The following is a 22,549-nucleotide window of genomic DNA, read 5'->3' on the forward strand; positions in this document are numbered from 1 at the left end:
ACGAAAAGATATACCATACTGATTAACTTAAAATTTTAGTAATGTTCAAAGTTATATAACTAATACATAGCAGAGCCAGGAGTTGAACCAGTATATTTTATAGAATACTATAATCTAAACTAATGTTTGCTGTACTTTACACTCAACTCTGGCATTTACTGGAAGGCTGATCACTTAACTGGATAAGATAATATGCTAACTGGAAACTGTTAACAGTATTTAATAGCTCCATATATTCTACTTTCTAAATATGTGAGTAAAATTTTGATGCTTCTCCCACAGCAGTAGGTGATATGGGCATTTCTATCAGTGTGGCAAGGTCTACGAGCAAGATAAGAGGAAATCCAGTTTTCTCTGTCTCATACCACATTACCCAAGGAGTCTCAGAGTACTCAGTATTTGTGAGCTAAGTCCATAAAGTCAGCCAGACTAGGGTATCAGTTCTAGCTTACCTTCTACCAACAAATGTATCTTGGTGTCATTGTCATTATCTGTAAAATGAAAATGATACCAGTATTCTGTTCTACAAACTGTTATAGAAACATGCAAACATGCATGCCAGTGTGTCCATACACATACTTAGACTGCTTATGTTTCCCCATTGCTCTTAATGCTAGTCTGCATTATTTATGGTGTCTCAAGATTAGATCATTTGATATGCTGTTTAACCCCTCCCTACCCCCAGTCTCATTTTTTGTCACTTACAGCCTCACAGTACAAGCTGCAGCCACACCAAGACTGCTCCCAAAATGAGCCACATTCTTCTTTACCTCTTTCTATGTCTTTGGTTATGTCATCCACTCTGCCTTTGTTGTTTTCTCCTGTTCCCTCTCTTCTGTATCTAGCCATCTTCTATGCATCCTTTATACTCCACTCAGGTACTTCCCCATGCTTCAGAAGCCTCATTTGTATTCCCTTTAATGCCTTGTTTATACTCCTTCCAGTTCCTGTGCTGCACGGTTGTAAAACTGCCTTGGGAGGGTAGTCTTTCCTTGCACATTCATGTTGTTGCCCATCACAAAAATGTCCCCCTTTCCTCCTTGGCTGTTTGAGGACAACAACCACCATGAATGACCCTGTAATTGTCAAGATCAGGAAATTCATGACCAACCATCTACCTCAGAAGAAACAAATGGTCGTCTATGTCCTTCACTCTGGGAAACCAACAGCACTGAAGAAAGAAATTTGGCCACTGCTAGCCAAAGTACATAAGACCATACCAGATGTCATTGTTGCATTTGGATTCAGAACCCATTATGGTGGTGGTAAGACAACTGGCCTTGGCCTGATTTATGAATCCTTTAAGTATGCAAGCAGAATGTGCCCAAATACAGACTTGTAAGACATGATCTATTTGAGAAAAAAAAAAGAACAGTGCAAGGAACACAAAGTCATGTTGAAAAAATGTCGTGGATGAGGCATTTGTGAAGGCCAACATGAGAGCCAGCAAAAAGCAAGAGGACTAAAATCCTGCAGTGGCTTAGTCTGTCATGGTGGGGCACATTTCTAAAGAGAGAACTAATAAACTAAAAGCTTTAAAAAAAAAAAAAAAGGCATCCCACTCTTCATACACTGTGGTCCTCGCGAGACTAAATATTCTCGATTTTTCTCATTGCATCTGAAGTTCTAGCTTTACCCTCCAATTTTCCTATATCTTTTTGGGTTTCTTTAGCATAGTCTCTGATGCCTAGAAAAGTAAAAAGGATCTATTTGATTTTGTTATGAATTGTGGAAAGGAGTTATAGGTACATAATAGAAATTATAAATGTATTTGGGTGAAACGAGGTCAGAGAATAAAAATATTTTGGAAATTAGAAAGCATTTGATATATTGTGTGTGAGAGTGCTTTGCCTTTGTGTGTATATGTGTGCCACATATGTGCCTGGTGCCCACAGAGGTGAGAAGAGAACACTGAATCCTCTAGAACCAGAGTTACAAATGGTTGTGAGTTGCCACGTTGAGGCTTGGAACTGAACCCAGGTCCTCTGCAAGAGCAACAAATGTTCTTAAACCCTGAGCCGTCTCTTCAGTCATAGAGATAAAAAGATTATTTTTCATAGTTTCATAATTTTCATCTGCTTTAAACCTAAAAATATGGTGGCTTAAAAACAATAGAATTTTCTCATGCATGTAATGGTTCAATATAAATATTCTTGGTCAGCATGATAGTTCTCTTCCTCATGGATAAAGAGGGGCATGAGCTCACAAAAGCCCCCAAATGGGGTAAGGTCGGGGAGGAACAAATGGACACCATCTATGGGCCAATCCTTCAACTGTTACACATCATTTCTATTCCTACTTCATTAATGAGGATTTAGTCACATGGCCAGGAATGCTGAGAAATAGTCTACCCATGTGTTCACGGAGACTGATTCAACTGAGAATTTCTGATCATTGTAAATGTAATAGCAAAGTTAGGATAGTTTGCCTTAGGTGTTAGGTAAATGGTGGAACAGGTTTCTGTCCTTTCTACTAGCATGCTACACGGTGTAGCTATGTTAATCTGTCCCCCTGGGAAGCTTGACTAGTCAAATGTAGGCAGTATTTCAAATCATGGTTGACAGCTGAGCTCCCTACTGAGTCACTTACCAGGAAGTAGCAGCTGCAGGGTGACTTGCCTTGCTGATTATTCCTTAATTATTAATCACTGACACTTTGTAAATTGCCTTAAGTCAAATCCCAGCTGGGTTAGTATACAATATTATAGTATTGGCCCCCAAATATTTTTCCCGTGTTGTATATCTAGGCTAGAAGGGGTATTAAGTAGATAGCAAAGTAGCAACACGATTTGTTGCAAACCAAAACAAAATGGGAAAAAGGCAAAATTAAAAAGGGGACTAATTTCCATTTCAAACCATAGCCACAGGCACGGCTTATTCTCTGGTAGTTTGTGTTTCCGCAAACCAACTGCACACTTGATGGTGACCGCATGTAGGTGATGGGAATACGTAGAAGCAAATCAGTCTGAAATAAAAATCCCCATGATTCTCAGCTGAGAGGCATGCATATTCCCAGGAAAATTTAGAAAACTGATGTCCAGGCACTATCTCTCCACACCTTAAAGACTCCATCAGGAATGGACCTGGGAATTAAATTTTTCAATGTGCTTTTCATGATTTTCAGCCTTCACTGTGATTAGTTACATAGTCTCTTGCTGGAGAAGACTGTGCATAAGTATTATGAACGATGACTTTTTCCTGAACATCTTAGGTGCCTAACGTGTTCGCTCTCTCTGTCTCTTTTTTTTTTTCCTCTAGTTTGTCGCTCAGCCAAACTGCCAACAATTGCTTGCCACCTTGTGGTATGATGGCTTCCCTGGATGGCGGAGAAAGCACTGGGTAGTCAAGCTTCTGACCTGTATGACCATTGGCTTCCTGTTTCCTATGCTGTCTATTGCCTATCTCATCTCACCCAGAAGCAACCTTGGCCTCTTCATCAAGAAGCCCTTTATCAAGTTCATCTGCCACACAGCTTCCTATCTGACCTTCCTCTTCATGCTTCTCCTGGCCTCTCAGCATATCGTCAGGACAGACCTCCATGTACAAGGGCCTCCCCCAACTATTGTGGAATGGATGATTCTGCCTTGGGTTCTAGGTGTGTGAAACAGAACAACAATAATGACCAGGCTGTCTTCTAGTCCTCCTTTAAAAAGGAGGACTACTCTTTACATGCGCTCAGAGTAGCTCTGACCTAGGAACCCCTCCAGTAGGCCTTTGTTGAGAATCTAAGAAATGTGGCTCCTACTATCCTAGGTTCTGATCACTCAATTATGCATGGGCCACTGGAGACCAGGCATGTTCTCAGTGTTTGCATCTGCTCACATAACATCTCTTAGGATGGAGGGAAACTGGCTGTTGTGGTTTAGGGGAGAAAGCTTTGTGTTGGTCCATATAGGCTTCAGGTAAACTGGATAAGGCAAGCACTGAGCAGTCTTCCTAAAGCGCCCTTTCCCATAACCAGGAGGCACATGGATTCTGCTGATTTCTTGTGATTGTGTCCACTTCACACCATCCTAGCACCTGTTCAGGCTCCATGTGCTATTGGGATACTGATCCCACAGTCAGCAGAGAAACCTGGGAAATTCCACTGGCAACAGTGAAGTTGATATACTTATGTCTCTAGGCCTAATTCGATGTTACCAGACCATCAAGCACATGACATCTTCTAAGTCTTTGATCACCAAACTATGAACCCCAAGCTAGCATTATGAGCTTCACTTGGGATTTTCTCGGAGAGATCTTAAGTGCTACCCTGGTTCTGGAAGTTAACAGCATCCCCTTAGAGGTTCATATGTAAAGTCTGGTAAGTGACAAGCTTGACCAAAACCACACACTTTTACTGAAATATCTCTGTCATCAGGCAAAACTCCACAAAATACCAACATAATGAAAGGAACACAGAGAAAATGGGATCCTAAATTATTTGGGGCCACAATGCCTAGATTCACTACTTACATCTGGCAATTTGGTCCCTGGTCGACTTACTCACCTCAAAACTCATGGAGAGCCTTTCTCCTTAGCACCCAGTGGAAAGTAAGGACCATGGAATAATACTGATGAAGCCAAGTACACTCCCAAATGGGAAAACTGTAGAGTACAGCGCCTTAAATTTCAGTAGCTAAATCAACTTTAAGACAAAATTGAAATAGCATCCAATTAAGGACAAAGTGGACGATAAATATTTCAAGAAGTAGTCATCTTTCTTAGCCATCAGAGAAATAAAAATTAAAACTACTTTGAAATTTTCTCTCATCCTACTCATAATGGCTATCATCATGAAAGTAAGGGATGCCATGTACTGGCAAGGGTGTGGGAAAAGATGAAGCCTCGTTGGCTGTTGGTGAGAGACTTAAGCAGGCAATGTGGAAATCAGTGTGGTAGTTTCTCATGAAACTGTAGTATGCCTGGCTCAGGTACCCAAGGACCCACTATCCCACCATAGCCACACTTACACTTGCACTCTGTGTTTATTACTGCACTATTGACAACAGCAAGGAACTAGAACCAGCCTAGATGCCCATTGACAGATGAATAGATAATTAAAAACAGGATACACACACATAATGGAAGTTAATTCAGTTGTTAAGAATAATAAAATTGAAAGCTCTAAAGGAAATGGGTGGACCCCAGAAATATTCCATTGAATGAGGCTACCTAGACTAAGAAAGATAAGTACCTCATGTTCTTTTATATGAAGATCCTTACTTTTAATGGACAGATAAATATATGAGTGTTGAGTGTGAATATAGGTCATAAAAATAGAAAGAAGATCATGCGAGAAAAGGGGGTAGTGAGGAAGAGGAACTAGAATGCATGGGACTTGAAAGCGGAAAGGAGTAGAAGGGTAAAGGAGGAAGGGAGGTGAGTGAGAAGCGGGGTTAGGAACAGCAAAAGCAAATTGTGCTTTATGTCTCAAAATGCCACCATGAAACCTAAGACTTCATATGTAAATTTTGAAAAATAAAAGTGAAGAGTGCCCAGAGGAGTGAAAAGCATAGTAAGTTTGATAAATTCAAACTTGGGAGGTCGAGTTGACAAAAAAAGAGCTAAGTGGTCTCCACCTCTCAGAGTCTCACCCACTCAGTCAAGTTCACTCATGAATCTCCTCCTTATTCACTTGGGGTACTCCTGTTGTGATGCTCAACACTGCCTTGATAAAGTAATAAATAAACTTATTGCCTCCATTCTTCAGGTTTCATTTGGGGGGAGATAAAGGAAATGTGGGATGGTGGATTCACGGAATACATCCATGATTGGTGGAACTTAATGGATTTTGCAATGAACTCCCTCTACCTGGCAACTATTTCCTTGAAGATTGTGGCCTATGTCAAGGTAAAAATGAAATGTGTAGCATTTTTCTTCCTCAATTATTTTGGATGTGTTATGTCAATAAACTTTTAAACTTGTAGCCAGGAGTGTTAATGGGAAAAATGAATGAGTGTTCCATCAATGTTAGAAAATACGACAGAGACTCAATAGTCTGTAAGTAGGGTCTACTTAAGCAAAGCCAGTGGAGAACAGAACATGTTTTCAGGTGAATCCTTAAGCTTCTCAGACTTCATGGTAGAGGTGTCTTCACCCTTCAGTGCTTAAACATCAATAACGTTCTTTTGAACGAGCTGGCACGCTGATATAGTACAGAGTAGTACCAGGAAATTCACTAAATCCATTTCCTCCAAAAAGCCTCTAACTTTTCCCTTTAGTAAAACCAGTTATTGCATATGTGATTAACATTTCCCATGCCATATCCATTGGTAACTCCTCCTCCCCGTGGAGACATACGGAATAAAGCTGTTTCCCCTCTATAGTTGTACTTCTGGAATAGGTAGGGTCAGCTCTCCTTTACCTTTGGAGTCATTGGTTCGCAAAGCCAAACATCACCACCTCCTTCACCATTCTTCCTATGACAAGCAGCAGAACTCCCGAAGCTGTGTGGCACATAGGTCTACAGTAGCCTCTGCTTTCTTTATTACTTTTTCTGTCAGGATAAGCATTTGATCAGTTACAAATTCCAGATTTTCAGTATCACCCAACCTGCATCCCTCTACCAGCTCAGAAAATGTAAACTCTGTGCACACCCCTTCACTTTGATCTTTTCCCTGCGCATGAGCACCTTAAGTTATCCAGAAAATTGTTTGAAAATGTGCACAGTTTCAATTTTTAATGAGATCTGTAAGTGGGTAATGTCTGGTTGCTCGTTCCCAGAGATACAGCCCATGAAAGATGACCTTCCCCAAGCCAAATGAGACAAGGGTGAAGGAAAGAAAGTTCCAGGCACCTCTTCACAAGTCCCTGTATTTGAGGATAATCACAGGTCTTAGTTCAGGTCTGGTACTTAACACAATGTGTGGCTGTGCTCCTTCTACCTAGAGTTGAGTTTTTTTCCCCAGCAGGAAAGGCTGACAATTCATTCCCCAAGATGTCTAGTCAGTCATGCTTTTGATACTAAATTTTACTTTGAGGACTTTGAGAATGGGAATATGGCTGTCCCCCAAGTCTCCAACAACTTAGTTTATTTTTATATCCCTAATATGCATATTGCATAAATTGCAAGACCTTGAGAGTTATATAGAGCATGAATATTGAATGCATTCATGAAACATTTTTGAAAGGAGCCCAAGAGTATGCCTTATGCGTGTGGTGATCATTTAACACATCCTTACAACTTTCTTAGAAGAAAAAGCCTGGTGAAGACAATGTTTAACTCTCTGGTTAACCGTGAATGGGTTAACTCCATGACACTCTTTAGCTAAGTCATACAGTTTTCCCTTAAAAAATACATTGTATGCATGTATAAAATTAATAAAAATATTATAAAACTATAACTTATAAATCTTGAAATTGCTAGGTTTTGTTTAAACAGGAAAGTTTAGAATGCTTGATGAAAAAATCATTTCTATCTGGGGTATTAAAATGTGTCTTCAGATGCTCAGCATCAGCTAATCATACCATCTTCCCAATTTCACTGGTAAAGCTTCCAAAGAGCTAAATACTTCTCGATCACAAAGTATACTAAACTCACTCTGCTAAGCCAATAAATTCTGCCTCTTACCACTCTAAGGAAACATAAATAAGAGATGTCACATGCAGAATTTGGATTTTTTATTTCAAGACAGGGTTTCTCTGTGTAACAGCCCTACCTTTCCAGAAACTTGCTTTGTAGACCAGGCTAGCCTTGAATCACAGTGTTCTGCCTGCTTCTGCCTCTTGAGTGCTGGGATTAAAGGCATGTACCACCACACCCAGCATGAATTTGGATTTTTAAAACATATTTATGTGTATGAGTGTTCTGTGTGCATATGTTTAGTGACTATAAAGGTTAGAAGAGGTGGTCCTATTCTCTAAACTTGGAATTACAGGCAATTAGTTATGAGCCACCATGTGGGTGTTGAGAATTGAATGCAAGTCTTCTCCAAGAGCAGCGAGTAGTCTTAACCACTGATCCATCTCTCTAGCCCCCAGAATTTGGATATTTTAAATGAGAACTTGTAAGGGGAAAGAGTGTGGTCCTCTCATCCACAAAAATGCAACCAGTTTAGAGATTCCCCGAACAGGATGAGACAACCATTAAGACTGAAGTCACACCCAGTAGTGATGGTGCACACCTTTGGTTCCAGCACTCAGAAGGCAGAGGAAGGCAGATCTGTGTGAGTTTGAGATCAGCCTGGTCTAGAGTGAGTTCCAGGATAGCCTGGACTACACAGAGAAACCTTGTCTTGAAAAAAAAAGTTACAAAATACAATCTAAAGACCCCTTAGAAAACTTCAAATCACTGTTGTTTGGAGTCAATGCAGAATGGTATTGAAATTAGATGAATCAGCATTTTAAAATTCCTTAATTTATTAATTAATTTATTTTTAATTGTGTGTGTGTGTGTGTGTGTGTGTGTGTGTCCACATTTGTGAATGGATGTTATTGAATGTCTTCCTCGATGGTTCTCTGCCTTATTTTTTGAGACAGGGTGTCTCCCTGAACCTGAAACCCACTATTTCAACTAGCAGGGTAGGCCAGCACATCCTTGGGATCTATCTGTCTCTACCCTCCTCCTAAGCAGCAGGGTTGTACCACTGCATTTGGCTTTGGCATGACTGCTAGGGATCTGAACGCGGGTTCTCTTGCTTTCACAGTAAGCACTTTACCCACTAAACCATTTCCCAGATCCAGATTTTTTTTATTTATTAGAGAAAAAAATCATTAACAACACATACTTCACCTCACAGGGATTAAAGCAACAAGAACCAAAAGACGTTCACCAACGTAACCCAAGAGAACAACGCTACATATGCTTGACCTTCGGTACCCACACAACCCTTCAAATGGAGGCGTATCAGCATTTCAGCTTCTAGCATATCACTTAGGTCTATCCCTCCTCCACCATGACCCAGACACAGACTGAATCTGGACTTTACTGAGTTGTGGGTATTTCTCCAACAATTACTTTACTGTAGATACAAACACCTCTCCATGTTCACACCATCGTCAAGTTCCCATGTCAGGCTATTCCTCTTCAGATTTTACTTTTGGATTAACAGATTGTAATTCACACCTCTTTTGGAAAAAAACAGTGAGGCCAAGCTTCAAACGCCAATCCATTTCAAAGAATATAAGGAAAGTCATTTACTACCCAGAATCAGTAATCTAGCTTCTGGACACATGGATCTGGTCCCTACTCACACTTGTGAGCTAAATCACCACCATCCAATCCCTCTGCCTCTGAGAGCCTCAATCCTGCCTCTGATAAATCAGAAAATTAAACTTCATTAGTAATTTTCAAGTTTTGTGTTCTATGGAAACATTTCATCAAGCAGAGATTACACAGAACTGCAGTATATAAAACAGCCCAAAGGGCTAAGTTTGGCATGAGCAATTTATCATCTAGTCATCTTTTGTGATTCCAACAACAGCCATGAGATGCCTCCATTAAGCCCTGAGAGTCTAAGAAATACAGTTTAAAATTTACAATATTAGATGTAATTAAAAATTACAATTTAAAATTTACAATACAATATTACAAAATTAATATGGGTTATGAAGCTATGGTCCATGGACCAAACTTGACCCACTAGCACATACATTTGCCTATGTACAGTCTTTGGCCATTTTAGTGCTACAAAGGAAGCAAATGTTAGAAAGTTGTGACGGAGACCCTCAGTTGACAAAGCTGAAACTATGCACTATCTGACACTTGACTGAAAAATGCTGTTGACATCTGGGCTAGACGAACTCTGAGCTAATTTCCTTTCATCCACCTGCTAAGGTGCTGTTCTTCAGAGATATAAGATGCAAACTAGAGATGTCTCGGGAGAATTGTCTTTCATGCTTCTGAGCATCCTGCACACTCAAATTCGTCGTCCTGTGGGTAACAGATTTCTCTGTGCTGGAGAGACAGAATAAAAGTAAAATAAATTATAGGCTGTACATATGCCATCTGATTATTTCTCATTTTAAAACATGAGTGCTGTTTGGTTGTCAGCAAATTATCTCCACCTCTCACATAGACCTCAAAATGTGTGACAACCTTTGTAACATCTGTGTTGTGAGATCAACCCCCATGTGAATGACATTTTATGGAAACAGTGCTAGACTTAATGTAGAGCTATGTGGGGTTCTGGCTTTATCAGCAAATTTGCTGTGTGATCTTTAGCAAGTCACTCTGCCTCTCTGGATTTCAGCTTCTCCATTTGTGAGACCAGCATACCACCCACTTGCTCACAGCGATGCAGCGACTGTTTTTAGCCTGCTTTTTTTCTTTGAAGGAAAATGTGGAAAATTTGGCTATGATTATGCAAACTTGTTCAGTCACCAAAAAGACTATGTGAAATAGAAGCACACATGTGGCGTGGTCTCTCTTATTCCTCTGACAATGAAGAATATTGGCCATACACACGTGATTTTAACACCATCAGTTTTATTGGTTGTTGGAAGTGAAGCACACTTGAGAAATACAAGATAATTTGGGCCCCAACACAGTTTCTCAGGAAAGTCGTCTACATTTAGTCCTAGAGAAATCTGGGATATTTAAATGAGAGTATAAAGTAATGATGCTTCAGATTGAATTCCAGGCAAAACCCACCTCTGTCCTTGGGAAGGGTTAACAATTAGTCCGTTATATTTCCATACCATCCTACCTTATGGAGTATAGAGACTCTTGCACATAAACACAGTACCACGAACAATACAGCAGGAAGGGGTGGCATTAGTCGCCTTTTATTGTGAAGGTAAAATTACAGTTTTAAGTGACCGTTTCCAAACTGGAGTCCAGACTTCACCATCTCACACTTTTCTATGAGGCTATTCTCCACATTTCAGAAGCTAGAGGCCTTCAAGAGGCTGGAAATGCGCAACCAACCCTATAAATACTGGCTATTCCCTCTCCTTCAACTTCCTGGTTCTTCATTTGCACTGGAAGGCCTTTCTAACTTGTAAGGTTGTTAAAGAAACAGCAAAATACATCCATATGCTGCTATGTAGAGAAGTACTAAATTTGTTACCTGGAAGGTTGACATGCCATTTGCAATGGTGCAGAATATATTACAAACTGCTAAAAATGCAGCAGAAAGCTCTGAAGAAAGGCTCCCTAAGGACTCGCTATCAGCCCTAAACTGTAGGCAGCAGAGTCTCGAGAATGAACACTGAGGAGGTCGTATCTATCTATTGTCCTTCAGTAACTTCAAATTGACCATGTGTTCGAGTCAATGAGGGGGGAGCATAGATCTGAATTGAAATCTCACCAAGAAGAGGAATAATTGGTCCCTACTAGCTTGAGCACCCCAGTGGCTCCTTTTCAGCAGCACACAACAACAATCTGGTAAACTCACAGTTAGAAATGTCTGTTGATAAACCCCAGGTGGCTGCTGCAGATGATGGCTCTGAAATTCCTTCTGCTATGTATATATGCTTGGTATATATTTGGATAAGAGTAGGAGGGAGAGAGTTATTAGCACTGTGTACTGATTGAATGGGGCAAAAACGACAAACAAATAGTGCCATGCACGGGGAATTTTATGTAAGCTGGGTGTCGGGTGCATGTTTTGTGTGTGGCAGGGTACAAAGAGGAAGATTTGGAAATGCTCACTGTACTTCTCATATTGTGCACTTCTGTTGTTTTTTTTTTCTTTTTCAGTATAATGGTTCTCGTCCAAGGGAGGAATGGGAAATGTGGCACCCGACTCTGATTGCAGAGGCGCTCTTCGCAATATCCAACATTTTAAGTTCCTTGCGTCTCATATCCTTGTTCACAGCCAACTCCCACTTAGGGCCTCTACAGATCTCTTTGGGACGCATGCTGCTTGATATACTCAAATTCCTCTTTATCTACTGCCTAGTACTGCTGGCTTTTGCCAATGGACTGAACCAGCTTTATTTTTACTATGAGACCAGAGCTATTGATGAACCTAACAACTGCAAGGGGATCCGGTGTGAAAAACAGAACAACGCCTTCTCCACGTAAGACTCACATCTCTTTTTTGCCTTCTTTCTGCCTTCTTTTTGTTCTATTTTCCATGCGCAATTTCATCAGTATCTCTCGATGGGATAGTAGAGCTCGCTGCAGATCTACCCAAAGGGTCTGGGGTAGGAGAAAGTTCTTCCTTCAACACAAAGTACATGAGAAGAGATAGAGATTTAACAGAGACAGAGAGAGCCTTGTGGTGACTCCATAAAAAAATGTATGTCTGAGTACTTTTTGTAGCATTCAAAAGAGTGGCAGTCACAAGACAAGTGAAAACGCAAGACTATTCCTAAGAGCTCGCAACCACAAAATTAACTTGACAACTGTAAGTCAAGCTCAAGGCAAAGGAGACAAAGATGTCTTAATACATCAGGACACTAGGACAGAGTAATTGGCTTGGGGCAAGATTATAGTCAGCTAGCCTACTAGACCAATTTAGGGATTGAGGCGGGGATTGATTGGAAATGCCTGTGCTCCATTTTGGGTGTAGAAGGAAGCTTATTGCCCTTTGTCCAGAAGTCCACAGTCTCTAGGCAGGTAAAGTCTGTGCCTTTCCTTCCTGCTGTGAAGACCTCCTTTGGAATATTTTCACTTCCTAAATGGCTTTAGAATGATAGTGGAAATAGAGGAGAGGAAACAAACAGCAGCTAGATGATGTGACACACTTGGGAGGCTGAGGCAGGAGGCTCGTGAGCTTGAGAAGAGCCTTGGCTACACAGTGAGACCCTGTCTAAATGGAGCAAAAGCAAAAAAGGAGGGAAGGAGGGCAGAGGGAGGACAGATAATTCATGCAATTTTTCGTAGGTCAGAAACTGCATTTTGCATCAGTGTGCCTTAACTTTGTCCATCTCAAGATCCATTATGGAGGCCTAAACTTGTTCGTGATTCTCAGTCATGAAACGAATAATTCATCTTTTTTCATTTTTTTTGTTTTTTAACAAATAGTTGCACATATAAAATGTATACAAATCTTGGAGGTACAAGGTGAAGTTATGATATATGAACACACAAAGTACAATGATCAAATCTGCATAGTTAGCATCCTCATCAATACAAGTATTTCTCATTACTTTGTGGTGAAACATGCAGAAACGGTTCTAGCCAGTGTAAACTGTACAATGTGCTATTCTCATCTGTAGTCTTCCTATTGTATAACAGATCATCAGAACTTCTTGCTTCTATCCAACTGCAACATTGTTTTTGTTGGCCAACCGCTCCCACCCTTCCCACTTTCCCCTCTTCCTCAGCCTCCAATAACTACCGTTCTGTTCTGTGCTTCTACAATATCAACTCTTTTACATTCCATATACTGATGAGATCGTGCAGTCTTGGTATGGATAGCTTGTTTCACTTAACATTAATATACTATGCATTAATTTATGTTCCCATGGATGTTAGAATTTTAATATTCTATGGCCAAATAACATTCCAGTGAATTTATGAGTCCTTTAAACATGTGTGTGTGTGTGTGTGTGTGTGTGAGAGAGAGAGAGAGAGAGAGAGAGAGAGAGAGAGAGAGAGAGAGAGAGATCACATAAATGAAGGCGTAATTCTAGACATTAATTCTCTCCCTCCAGTATATGAGTTCTGGAGCTCAAACTCAGGTCATCGGGCTTGGTGACAAGCACTTTTACTCACGGAGACAACTTGCTGTCTGTTTCATTGATTTATTTTTTTCTTTTACTCTAGACGTCAGTTCAGAGTTCAGTGAACTTTGGCATTCTAGAAAAGATTTTGGTAACTACAACCAGGTCAGAGGTGGTAGCTTATGCCTAGAATCTCAGCACTCCCAGGATAAGATAGGAGGAATACAAGTTTGAGCCCAACCTCCATTACACAGCAACACTCTATTTCAACAACAGCAACAACAACAACAACAACAAAGGCCAGAGATTAAAGAAGTCTGTCGTTGTTGTTGTTGTTGTTGTTGCTGCTGCTGCTGCTGCTGCTGCTGATGATGATGATGATGATGATGATGATGATGATGATTCTGCTGCTTCTGCTGCTGCTGCCGTTTTGGAACAAAGTCTCCTGTTATTCCAGACTGGCTTTGAACTTTCCATGTAGCTGATGATCACCTTCAATTGCTGATCTTCGTGTCTCCACCTCCCAAGTGCTAGGATTACAGGTTTTCGCCATCATACTCAGTTTTGCAAAGGCATTTTAACTTGATCAAATATACTCACAGGGAAAAAAAATCCAATGTTTTCTCTCCTCCTCATGTAATTTGCCTCTAGCTGTATTTCCTAAAATGAGTTATAGAAATCCCTCAGTTCAATCGATTGGTAATAGGCATGAAAATAGAGTCTGAGGTGAGATGTATTTTAGAAATGTTCAGACAAAATTTGAAAGTTCTCTTCACTGTGGGAAGTCTCAGCATCCTTCCACTATGAATCTCCCTCGTGGGAAGAGAAAGAGGTCTTCCCAAATACGTAGTCTCTAGACATTCTTCCTCCCTCTTATCTTTCAAATGATCTCCCCAGTCAAATGATCTCCCCAGTGAACATGTTGGAGTGAAGCATGTTGGCTCATTCCTTTGCACACTACAGCACACTTCACCTCCACCAGACTACAAACCATCTCTCCTCCCAGAGGGTGGAACCAAATCTCCCAGAGTGGCTTGGTCAAGAATTAGCACTGTGTTGTTAAGCCAAGCAAGTGTACAACAGTAACTTAGCACCTTCCTGAAGTTTCTTCACTAGGAACTTTGCCTTCTTCTCCTGCAGGACTCTGGGGACAGAACTCATAACAACCTAGTTTCATTAAAAAGCACAATTCTGCAGTGTCTTTTGCACCAAGTGACAGCATTATTCCCATAAAAGTGTTCCAAAGCATGAAACAATTGAAGGCAAGGTGCTTTCTAGGAAGTCAGGTCCTCACCAATTCTCCATCCATGTGAGTTCTGCCAAGGAAGTGTATGAAATGCCTCCCTGTACGTTTGTAATCATTATTAACACTCCTGTAGCCAATGGATATGTTGTTCCCATCGTTTGCTTAGCAGAAATTGTCAACAAGAATGGGCATCTGCCATACATGAAATTATGTCTCTGAAGTATCAGGTATGAAGACACATTGTCATGTTGGACCCAAATTAGCAGTAATGTCACTTCAACTTTCTCCTCTATCTTCGGATTGTTTTCCTGATTCAAATTTGTTTCAAACACTTTGACTTTGACATTGATAATAATACCTATTAGAATGCATGCTGCTCAGCTGGAACATCAGAAAGACAGCTTTTTACAGAAGGGGAACGTGAGGTTGTTTAAATACCTCATAAAAAAAGTTTGGTGTCTGCCCCACGTTTCCTCTCCCATATGGTTCTCCAGGAATACCATTGCTTCTGTTCTTTAAGATACAGTGAAAGTTCTTTTCCCCTTGAAATGTATTTTGTGAGGAACACAATACACTTGCTGACAACTACATGGCAACATTGTTGTTGATTTGAGCTCCACATTCCACACTGGGAGTACCAGCCTTTCATCTGCTCTTGGAAGAGGCAGTTGGGAAGGCACTGTCACTCTCTGGTCATAGCCTTTGTGAGGGTTACAGAGTGATAATGTAAATATGCTAACCTGAAAGTCCTGCATCTGGTTTCAGTGGTCCAGACACTCACCTACAGATGCCTCCTGAAAACCCCTGGCTCTTCATTCCACAGGATACTCAAGATACCGAATGTCCACAACTAAACCACTTATGCTCATGTTGTCCCTCTAACTTATTTTCCCTTTATTTCCTCAGCTCAGTAAATGACAGCAGCTAGGATTCTAGCAGTCGTTTGACATTCATAAACTATTCTCATATTATTCATGAAACATCCAGGGTTTCAACTCACACAGTCAGTTGTACTTTCTAAAGTTCCTGCAACACACACACAGAGAGAGAGAGAGAGAGAGAGAGAGAGAGAGAGAGAGAGAGAGAGAGAGAGAGAGAGAGAGAGAGAGAAAGGCAGTTGGGGAGAAACACTGCTTAAGTTCAGGTCTAAATCTTAAAAAACTCCAGCCATAGCCTCTTAACTGGTCTTTCTGCCTGCAATCTTATCTCCCCCTCATAATAATAATTTCACCATGTGGAAATTTCTTTCTGAGTCCCAGTATCATCTCATCAACCCCCAGGCTCCATGCCTACCCAGTGTCTGCTGTTCTCCTCTGTAAACCCAGCCTCTTTACCGTAATGAAAGTTTACACCGGGTCCCTACATGCTTTCACTCTCCTTCATAGTCAATATTTTCTGCTCCCCAGATAAAAAAAAAAGCTTCTTGTCTCAGTTGCATTGGTCTCGTACATGATGCATCACTCCCTCTGCCTGGAGTTCCTGTCCCCACTATCCAAGTTAGCTTTCTGTTGTAATAAGTGCCTCTGAGCTAAAGCAGTTTGGAGAAGGAAGACATTATATCACCTTGCACTTTGAAGTCATAGTTCATCGTTATGGGAAGTCAATGCAGGAATTCAAGGTAGAAGCCTGAAGGCAGGAACTAAAGCAGAGACCATGGAGGAATGCTAGTTACTGGCTTGATTCCATACTCATGATCAGTAACAGTTCTTAAACAGCCCAGGCCCATCTGTCTAGGGATGATACTGTGCACAGTGGGCTAGAACCTCCTACATTAATTAGAAGTTGATAATATGTCCTTACAGACAAGTCCACATTCAATTTGATAGAGGCAGTTCTTCAGTTGAGGTTCTTTGTTCCCAGTTGTGTCAAGTTGACAACCAAGATAAACCATCACACCTACCTAGCCAAATTGGCAGGCTCTTCTCCAACCTTATAGAAGCTAACAGTGTCACTTGTTCTAAAGCCTTTTCTTACCCACTTTCAACTGTGGATTTCTTGTATTGCACTACAGTATTGTAAACACCTCTTCTGTAATATGTAACCATCGATATTTTAGCTATCTGTCTCTGTCTCCACTAAACTGAGATGTTCATCATAACCAGGTTTGTATTTACCCTACAGGGGCCCAGAACATAAACGTATTCAAAAGACCCATCAATAACTGAAACAATGAAGTCTGGTAATAACTATCATTTCTAATCTGGAGATAGATTTACATGCATGCAAACATAAGAAATAATATAAGATAACCTATGAAGCTTTTATCTGATGTTCCACAGTGGCATTATCTCATTTAAATATGCAGTATGACCAGAAAATAAGCATTGGTGAGTGTAGCAAACTCATTTAGAGTCACCAATTCTACAAGGAAGCCATTTGCAACGTAGCTGGACATGAAGCAATCCTATTATTAATTGTATATCACTTGCTTCAATTTCTACCTCTGGGGTTGTTATCTATCCAGCTCTACCACTCTACTGATCGCTTTAAGCTTGCTTTCTGCAAAACCCCTTGGCTTTTTTCGCTATTGCTCTCATCCAGCACTTGGACACTTGTCCTAAGAGCAAAGCTATACATGTATCTCTATTATATTCCATCTGTTAGTTTCAGCCCATTGCTTCAGGCTGATGAAATGTTTCTAATCTTTTTTATTACATTTTACGGGGGGGGGGCATTGTGCCATGATGTGAGTATAGAGGTCAGAGAAGTGGTGTGGGAGAATTGTTTATATTCTTTCAATTATGTTTTAAACAAACGCTGATTGGTTGGTAGCCAGACAGGAAGTATAGGTGGGAAAACCAGACAGGAAGTAGTGGTGGGACAATGAGAACAGGAATGCTCTGGGAAGAAAGAAACTCTTTCCCCAGTCCTGCCCAGATCACGGAAGAAGCAAGATGTGACCTGCCCTGCTGAGAAAGGTTACCAAGCCATGTGGCTAACATAGATAAGAATAATGGGTTAATATAAGTGATAAGAGCTAATAAGAAGCCTGAGCTAATGAGCCAATCAGTTTTTATCTAATGTAGACTTCTGTGTGATTCCTTGGGGCTAAACGGCTGTGGGAACAAGGCAGGAAAGAAACCCCAACAAGCCAGCCCTCAATGTTACAGAGGATGAGTTTCTTTCTTAATCTTGATTCTTCATTTCAGTGTATTAGCTATCATTCCCAGTCCTGTGTCATATGAAAATCTATGAAACCTGCCATTGATTTTCACTCAAAGCATTGGTAATTTTGTCAGCCTCTGTCTTTGCTAAGTGGAGTATTGGTATGTTATATTAAAATGGCACGTATGAATATTATACATAAAAAGTGTCTATATCCAAAATTTGCAAATTTTTTTTATTCACTTTTTCATTTACATATTATTTACATGTTGGGGTGAGCATGGGCCTTAGTCTGTGTGCAGAAGTCAGAGGACAATACACAGGAGTGGCTTCTTCCTGTTCACCATGTATGTTCTGAGGGTCAAACTCAGATCATCAGGTTTGAAGGCAAGCACCTTTACTTGCTCAGTCATATCACTGGCAAGTATAAAAACTTTAAAACATAAACAGTGGATGTATTGTGGTCACAACTATGAAGCACTAGAGACATGAATGAATAATAATCTATGAAGACCCAAAAAGCTACAAGGAGCATAGGAACATGAAAACAGAGAGTTTAACAGTAGTAATAAAAATAGCTAGTATTTGACTGAATGCTGTGAGGTCTGAGTACTCTTATAAATCAGGTCTACATGAACAAACACACTCATCCTCCCTCTCTAGCCATGACATAGGCAGTCTTACCCCATTGTATAGATGAAGACACTAGCGTCCAAAGCAATTAAACAGGCTGCTTCCAGTTGCATAAACCCTAAGTGGCAGAGTCATGATACCAATACAGACATACAGGCTCCAGTCTGTACTGTGTACAGAGATATTGGAATATAACTGGTTCTTTGGAGGTATATAAGGTTGGTTGTAGAACAGTGTAATACTAGCACTTAGAAAGCTTGGGCTGAAGGATAGTGAATTTAAGACCAGCCTGGACTTCCTAACTAGTTCCATGTTATCCTGAGTGATATCATGAGTCTCTGTTTCTAAAAGAAAGAAAGAAAGAGAAAGATTTGTCATGCGAAGATAGAATAATCATGGATAGATATGGTGCTAAAGAGGATAAAGGTATATTACCTAGCAGGCTAGTCCCACCTTCCTCGCACCAGACAATTACCACTTATTGGAATCTATTCCTACTTAATCAGTAGAGATTTCTCCAGCTGTCATTTAGTGTATATTTTCCCACCCTATTCACTTAGATACAAACTTAGTCCTGATTTAAGGCTCTTCTCTAGTTCTGATCACGTTTTAAGGGTTCCTTGTTGTTGTAGAAGGCTACTTGTTTGGTCCCAGCTGCTCAGCCCCAAAATAATCACACAGAAACTTTATTAATTAAAACACTGCTCAGCCCATTATCTCTAGATTCTTATGGGCTAATGCTCACATCTTAATTTAACCCATTTATACTATTCCGTGCATCACCACGTGGCTGTAGCTTACCGGCAAGGTTCTGACATGTCTATTCCCAGCAGCGGCTACATGGCATATCAATGACTCCTCCTTCTTTTTCCCAGCATTCAGTTTGGTTTTCCCCACCTACCTCTATTCTGTCCTACACAGGCCCAAGACAGTCCTTTATTAATCAATGGTGTTCACAGCATACAGAGGGGAATCCCACATCAGTTCTTACTAGTTGTTCCCTGCTTTCCTCCCATCCCTCCAGTTTCTGTGGTTATAGATGGTTTCACTCATTTGAACTTGCCTTGGTTATGCAGTTCTGTAATCTTTTATAAATTTATTAAGTGAAAATGGAGTACTACACAGCAGAAAAATAACGACATCTTGAATTTTGCAGGAAAATGAATGGAGCTAGAAAACATCATTTGAGTGAGGTAACCCAGACCCAGAAAGACAATTATCACATGTACTCACTCATTGGTGTTTTTAAACATAAAGCAAAGAAAATCAGCCTGCAAACCACAGTCCCAGAGAACCTAGACGACAATGAGGACACTAAGAGAAACTTACATAGATCTAATCTACATGGAAAGTAGAAAAAGACAAGATCTCCTGAGTAAATTGGGAGCATGGGGACCTTGGGGAACGGTTGAAAGGAGGAGTGTAGAGGCAGGGAGGGGAGCAGAGAAAAATATAGAGCTCAATAAAAATCAATAAAAAGTGTATATTCATTCACTGCCATGAACCAGGCAATGAGGATATTAAATAAGATGGACTCATTATAATAAAGAAGTTTATAGTGTAATGGACAACATAAGTAAGCAACTAGAATACCTACCATATTTGTGTGTGTGTGTATGTGTGTGTGTGTGTGTGTGTGTGTGTGTGTGTGTGTGTGTGTGTGTGTTGCTGAGAATTGACTTCAGGGCATTCCGCATACCAGTCAAATATTCAATGACTGAGCTAAAATCCCAACCCCATTCAGTAGCATCTTTCACATTTACCATATACTAAACATTGTAATGAGGATGTTCCATAAAGCATCACAGGGACTACAGTAAGGTGATTAAGTGTTGGAGCTTCACTCAAAGAAGTTGGTTATATATCGTACCCTGCTACTTGCTGTACATGAGGTCTCTCTGGTATTCAGTTTCTTAGCTGACCAATGAAGAATAAGAGTAGGTACTTCATAAGGTTACAGTAGAATACTTTAGTATATGCAAAGCACATAACAAGATGCTAGGCATATAGTATATTCACTAGTTTTGCATCACTGTGAAAAACTACCTGGCAAACAACCAATGGAAGCAAGATTTCTTTTTTTATTGATTGTTATTTACCACATTTTCCTTATTTATTCTTTGGTCGAGGGGCATTTAGGTTGTTTCCAGGTTCTGTATATAACAAACAATGCTACTATGAACATAGTTGAGCACATGTCCTTGTGGCACAATTGAGCATTCTTTGGATATATGCCCAAAAGTGGTAATACTGTGTCTTGAAAAAGCTTGTTTTCTAACTTTCTGAGAAATCACCACACTGACATTCAAAGAAGCTGTACCAGCTTGTACTCCCACCAGCAATGTAGAAGTATTCTCTTTACCCCACAACCACTCCAGCATAAGCTGTCATCAGTGTTTTTGATCTTGGCCATTCTTACAGGTGCAAGATAGAATCTCAGAGTTGTTTTGATTTGCATTTCTTTGATGGCTAAGGATGTTGAACATTTCCTTAAGTGTCTTTCAACAATTTTAGATTCCTCTGTTGAGAGTTCTCAGTTTAGGTCTGTACTCCATTTTTTATTGGTTTATTTGTTCTTTCAATGAAAAATTTCTTGAGTTCTTTGTATATTTTGGAGATCAGACCTCTGTCTGATGTGGGGTTAGTGAAGATTGTTTCCCATTCTGTAGGCTGTCGTTTTATCTTGTTAACCATGTCCTTTACTTTATAGAAGCTTTTCAGTTTCAGGAAGTCTCATTTATTAATTGTTTCTCTCAGTGTTTGTGCTACTGGAGTTATATTTAGGAAGTGGTCTCCTGTGCCAATGCATTCAAGTATGCTTCCCACTTTCTCTTCTATGAGGTTCAGTGTGGCTGGCTTTATGTTGAGGTCTTTGATACATTTGGACTTGGGATTTGTGATAGATATGGCTCTATTTTCATTCTTCTACGTGTTGATATCCAGTTATGCCAGCACCACTTGTTAAATATGCTTTCTTTGTCCATTTTCTATTTTTTGCTTCTTTGTCAAGAATCAGATTTTCGAAGGTGTGTGGATTAATATTCAAGTCTTCGATTCGGTTCCATTGATCCTCCTGTCTGTTTTTTTAAATATTTATTTATTATGTATACAATATTCTGTCTGTGTGTATGTCTGCAGGTCAGAAGAGGGCACCAGACCTCATTACAGATGGCTGCGAGCCACCATGTGGTTGCTGGGAATTGAACTCAGGACCTTTGGACATGCAGGCAGTGCTCTTAACCACTGAGCCATCTCTCCAACCCCCTCCTGTCTGTTTTTATGCCAATACCGGGCTGTTTTCAATACTGTATGTAGCTCTGTAGTAAAGTTTGAAGTCAGGGATTGTGATGTGGGGGCAAGATTTCTTTGTGCTTATATTTTCAGTACACCATAGCAGGGAGGACATGATAAAGCATTGTAACCCATACCATGGAAACAAGAAAGCAGAGAAAAGGAATATCTGTGCTGATGGACTTTCTCCTTTTCCTTTTATTGTATCTAAGCCCCCAAGCTAAGAGATAGTGCTCTCCACACTCAGGACAGACCTTTTCTCAATGAGTTAATCGTATCTGAAAATAAAGACACAGAAGACAAGTGCCTTACCAGTCTCGTAGGTGCTTCTCAACACAATCAGTATTAACAACAAATAATTATACAAGTAATTATAAAGTACGGTATGTATATATGAAAATGCTACAATGGTCCCTACTACTTTCTATGCTGATTTTCAAGTTAAAAAGAAGACATGGGGCTATAGCTGAGTTAGTACACTGTGTGCTAACCCAAGCATTATGTCGACTGGGTGTGGTGGGCCACACATGTCATCTCAGAATGGGAGATGTGGAGACAGAAGGCTGATAAAGAAGATCGATGTCATTCTTGGCTACATAGTGAATATGAGATGAGCTTGAGATAAAAGAGACACTGTCTGAAAATTAAAACAAAAAATAAAGAAAAGAAAAGAAAAGAAAAGAAAGGAAAAGAATAGAAAAAAAGAAAAATTTGCTATCATACAATGAGTGCAATAAAC

The 22,549-nt window shown here is 40.2% G+C and overlaps 1 protein-coding gene and 1 pseudogene across 1 annotated transcript in view; both read left to right on the forward strand.

Moving 5' to 3' along the window:
• Positions 1 to 22,549, forward strand: part of Trpc5 (transient receptor potential cation channel subfamily C member 5) — a 277,718-nt gene that overhangs the window by 209,689 nt on the left and 45,480 nt on the right. The window contains exons 4-6 of the mRNA XM_048441898.3: positions 3,258 to 3,594; positions 5,692 to 5,831; positions 11,623 to 11,945. Of these exons, the coding sequence (XP_048297855.1) occupies positions 3,258 to 3,594; positions 5,692 to 5,831; positions 11,623 to 11,945 (800 nt within the window). The remainder of the gene's footprint in view (positions 1 to 3,257; positions 3,595 to 5,691; positions 5,832 to 11,622; positions 11,946 to 22,549) is intronic.
• On the forward strand, positions 1,067 to 1,622 carry LOC146889216 (small ribosomal subunit protein eS24 pseudogene; annotated as a pseudogene).

This window comes from Myodes glareolus, chromosome X, assembly GCF_982192425.1.
Source record: "Myodes glareolus chromosome X, mMyoGla1.1, whole genome shotgun sequence".
Classification (NCBI taxonomy): Eukaryota; Metazoa; Chordata; class Mammalia; order Rodentia; family Cricetidae; genus Myodes; species Myodes glareolus.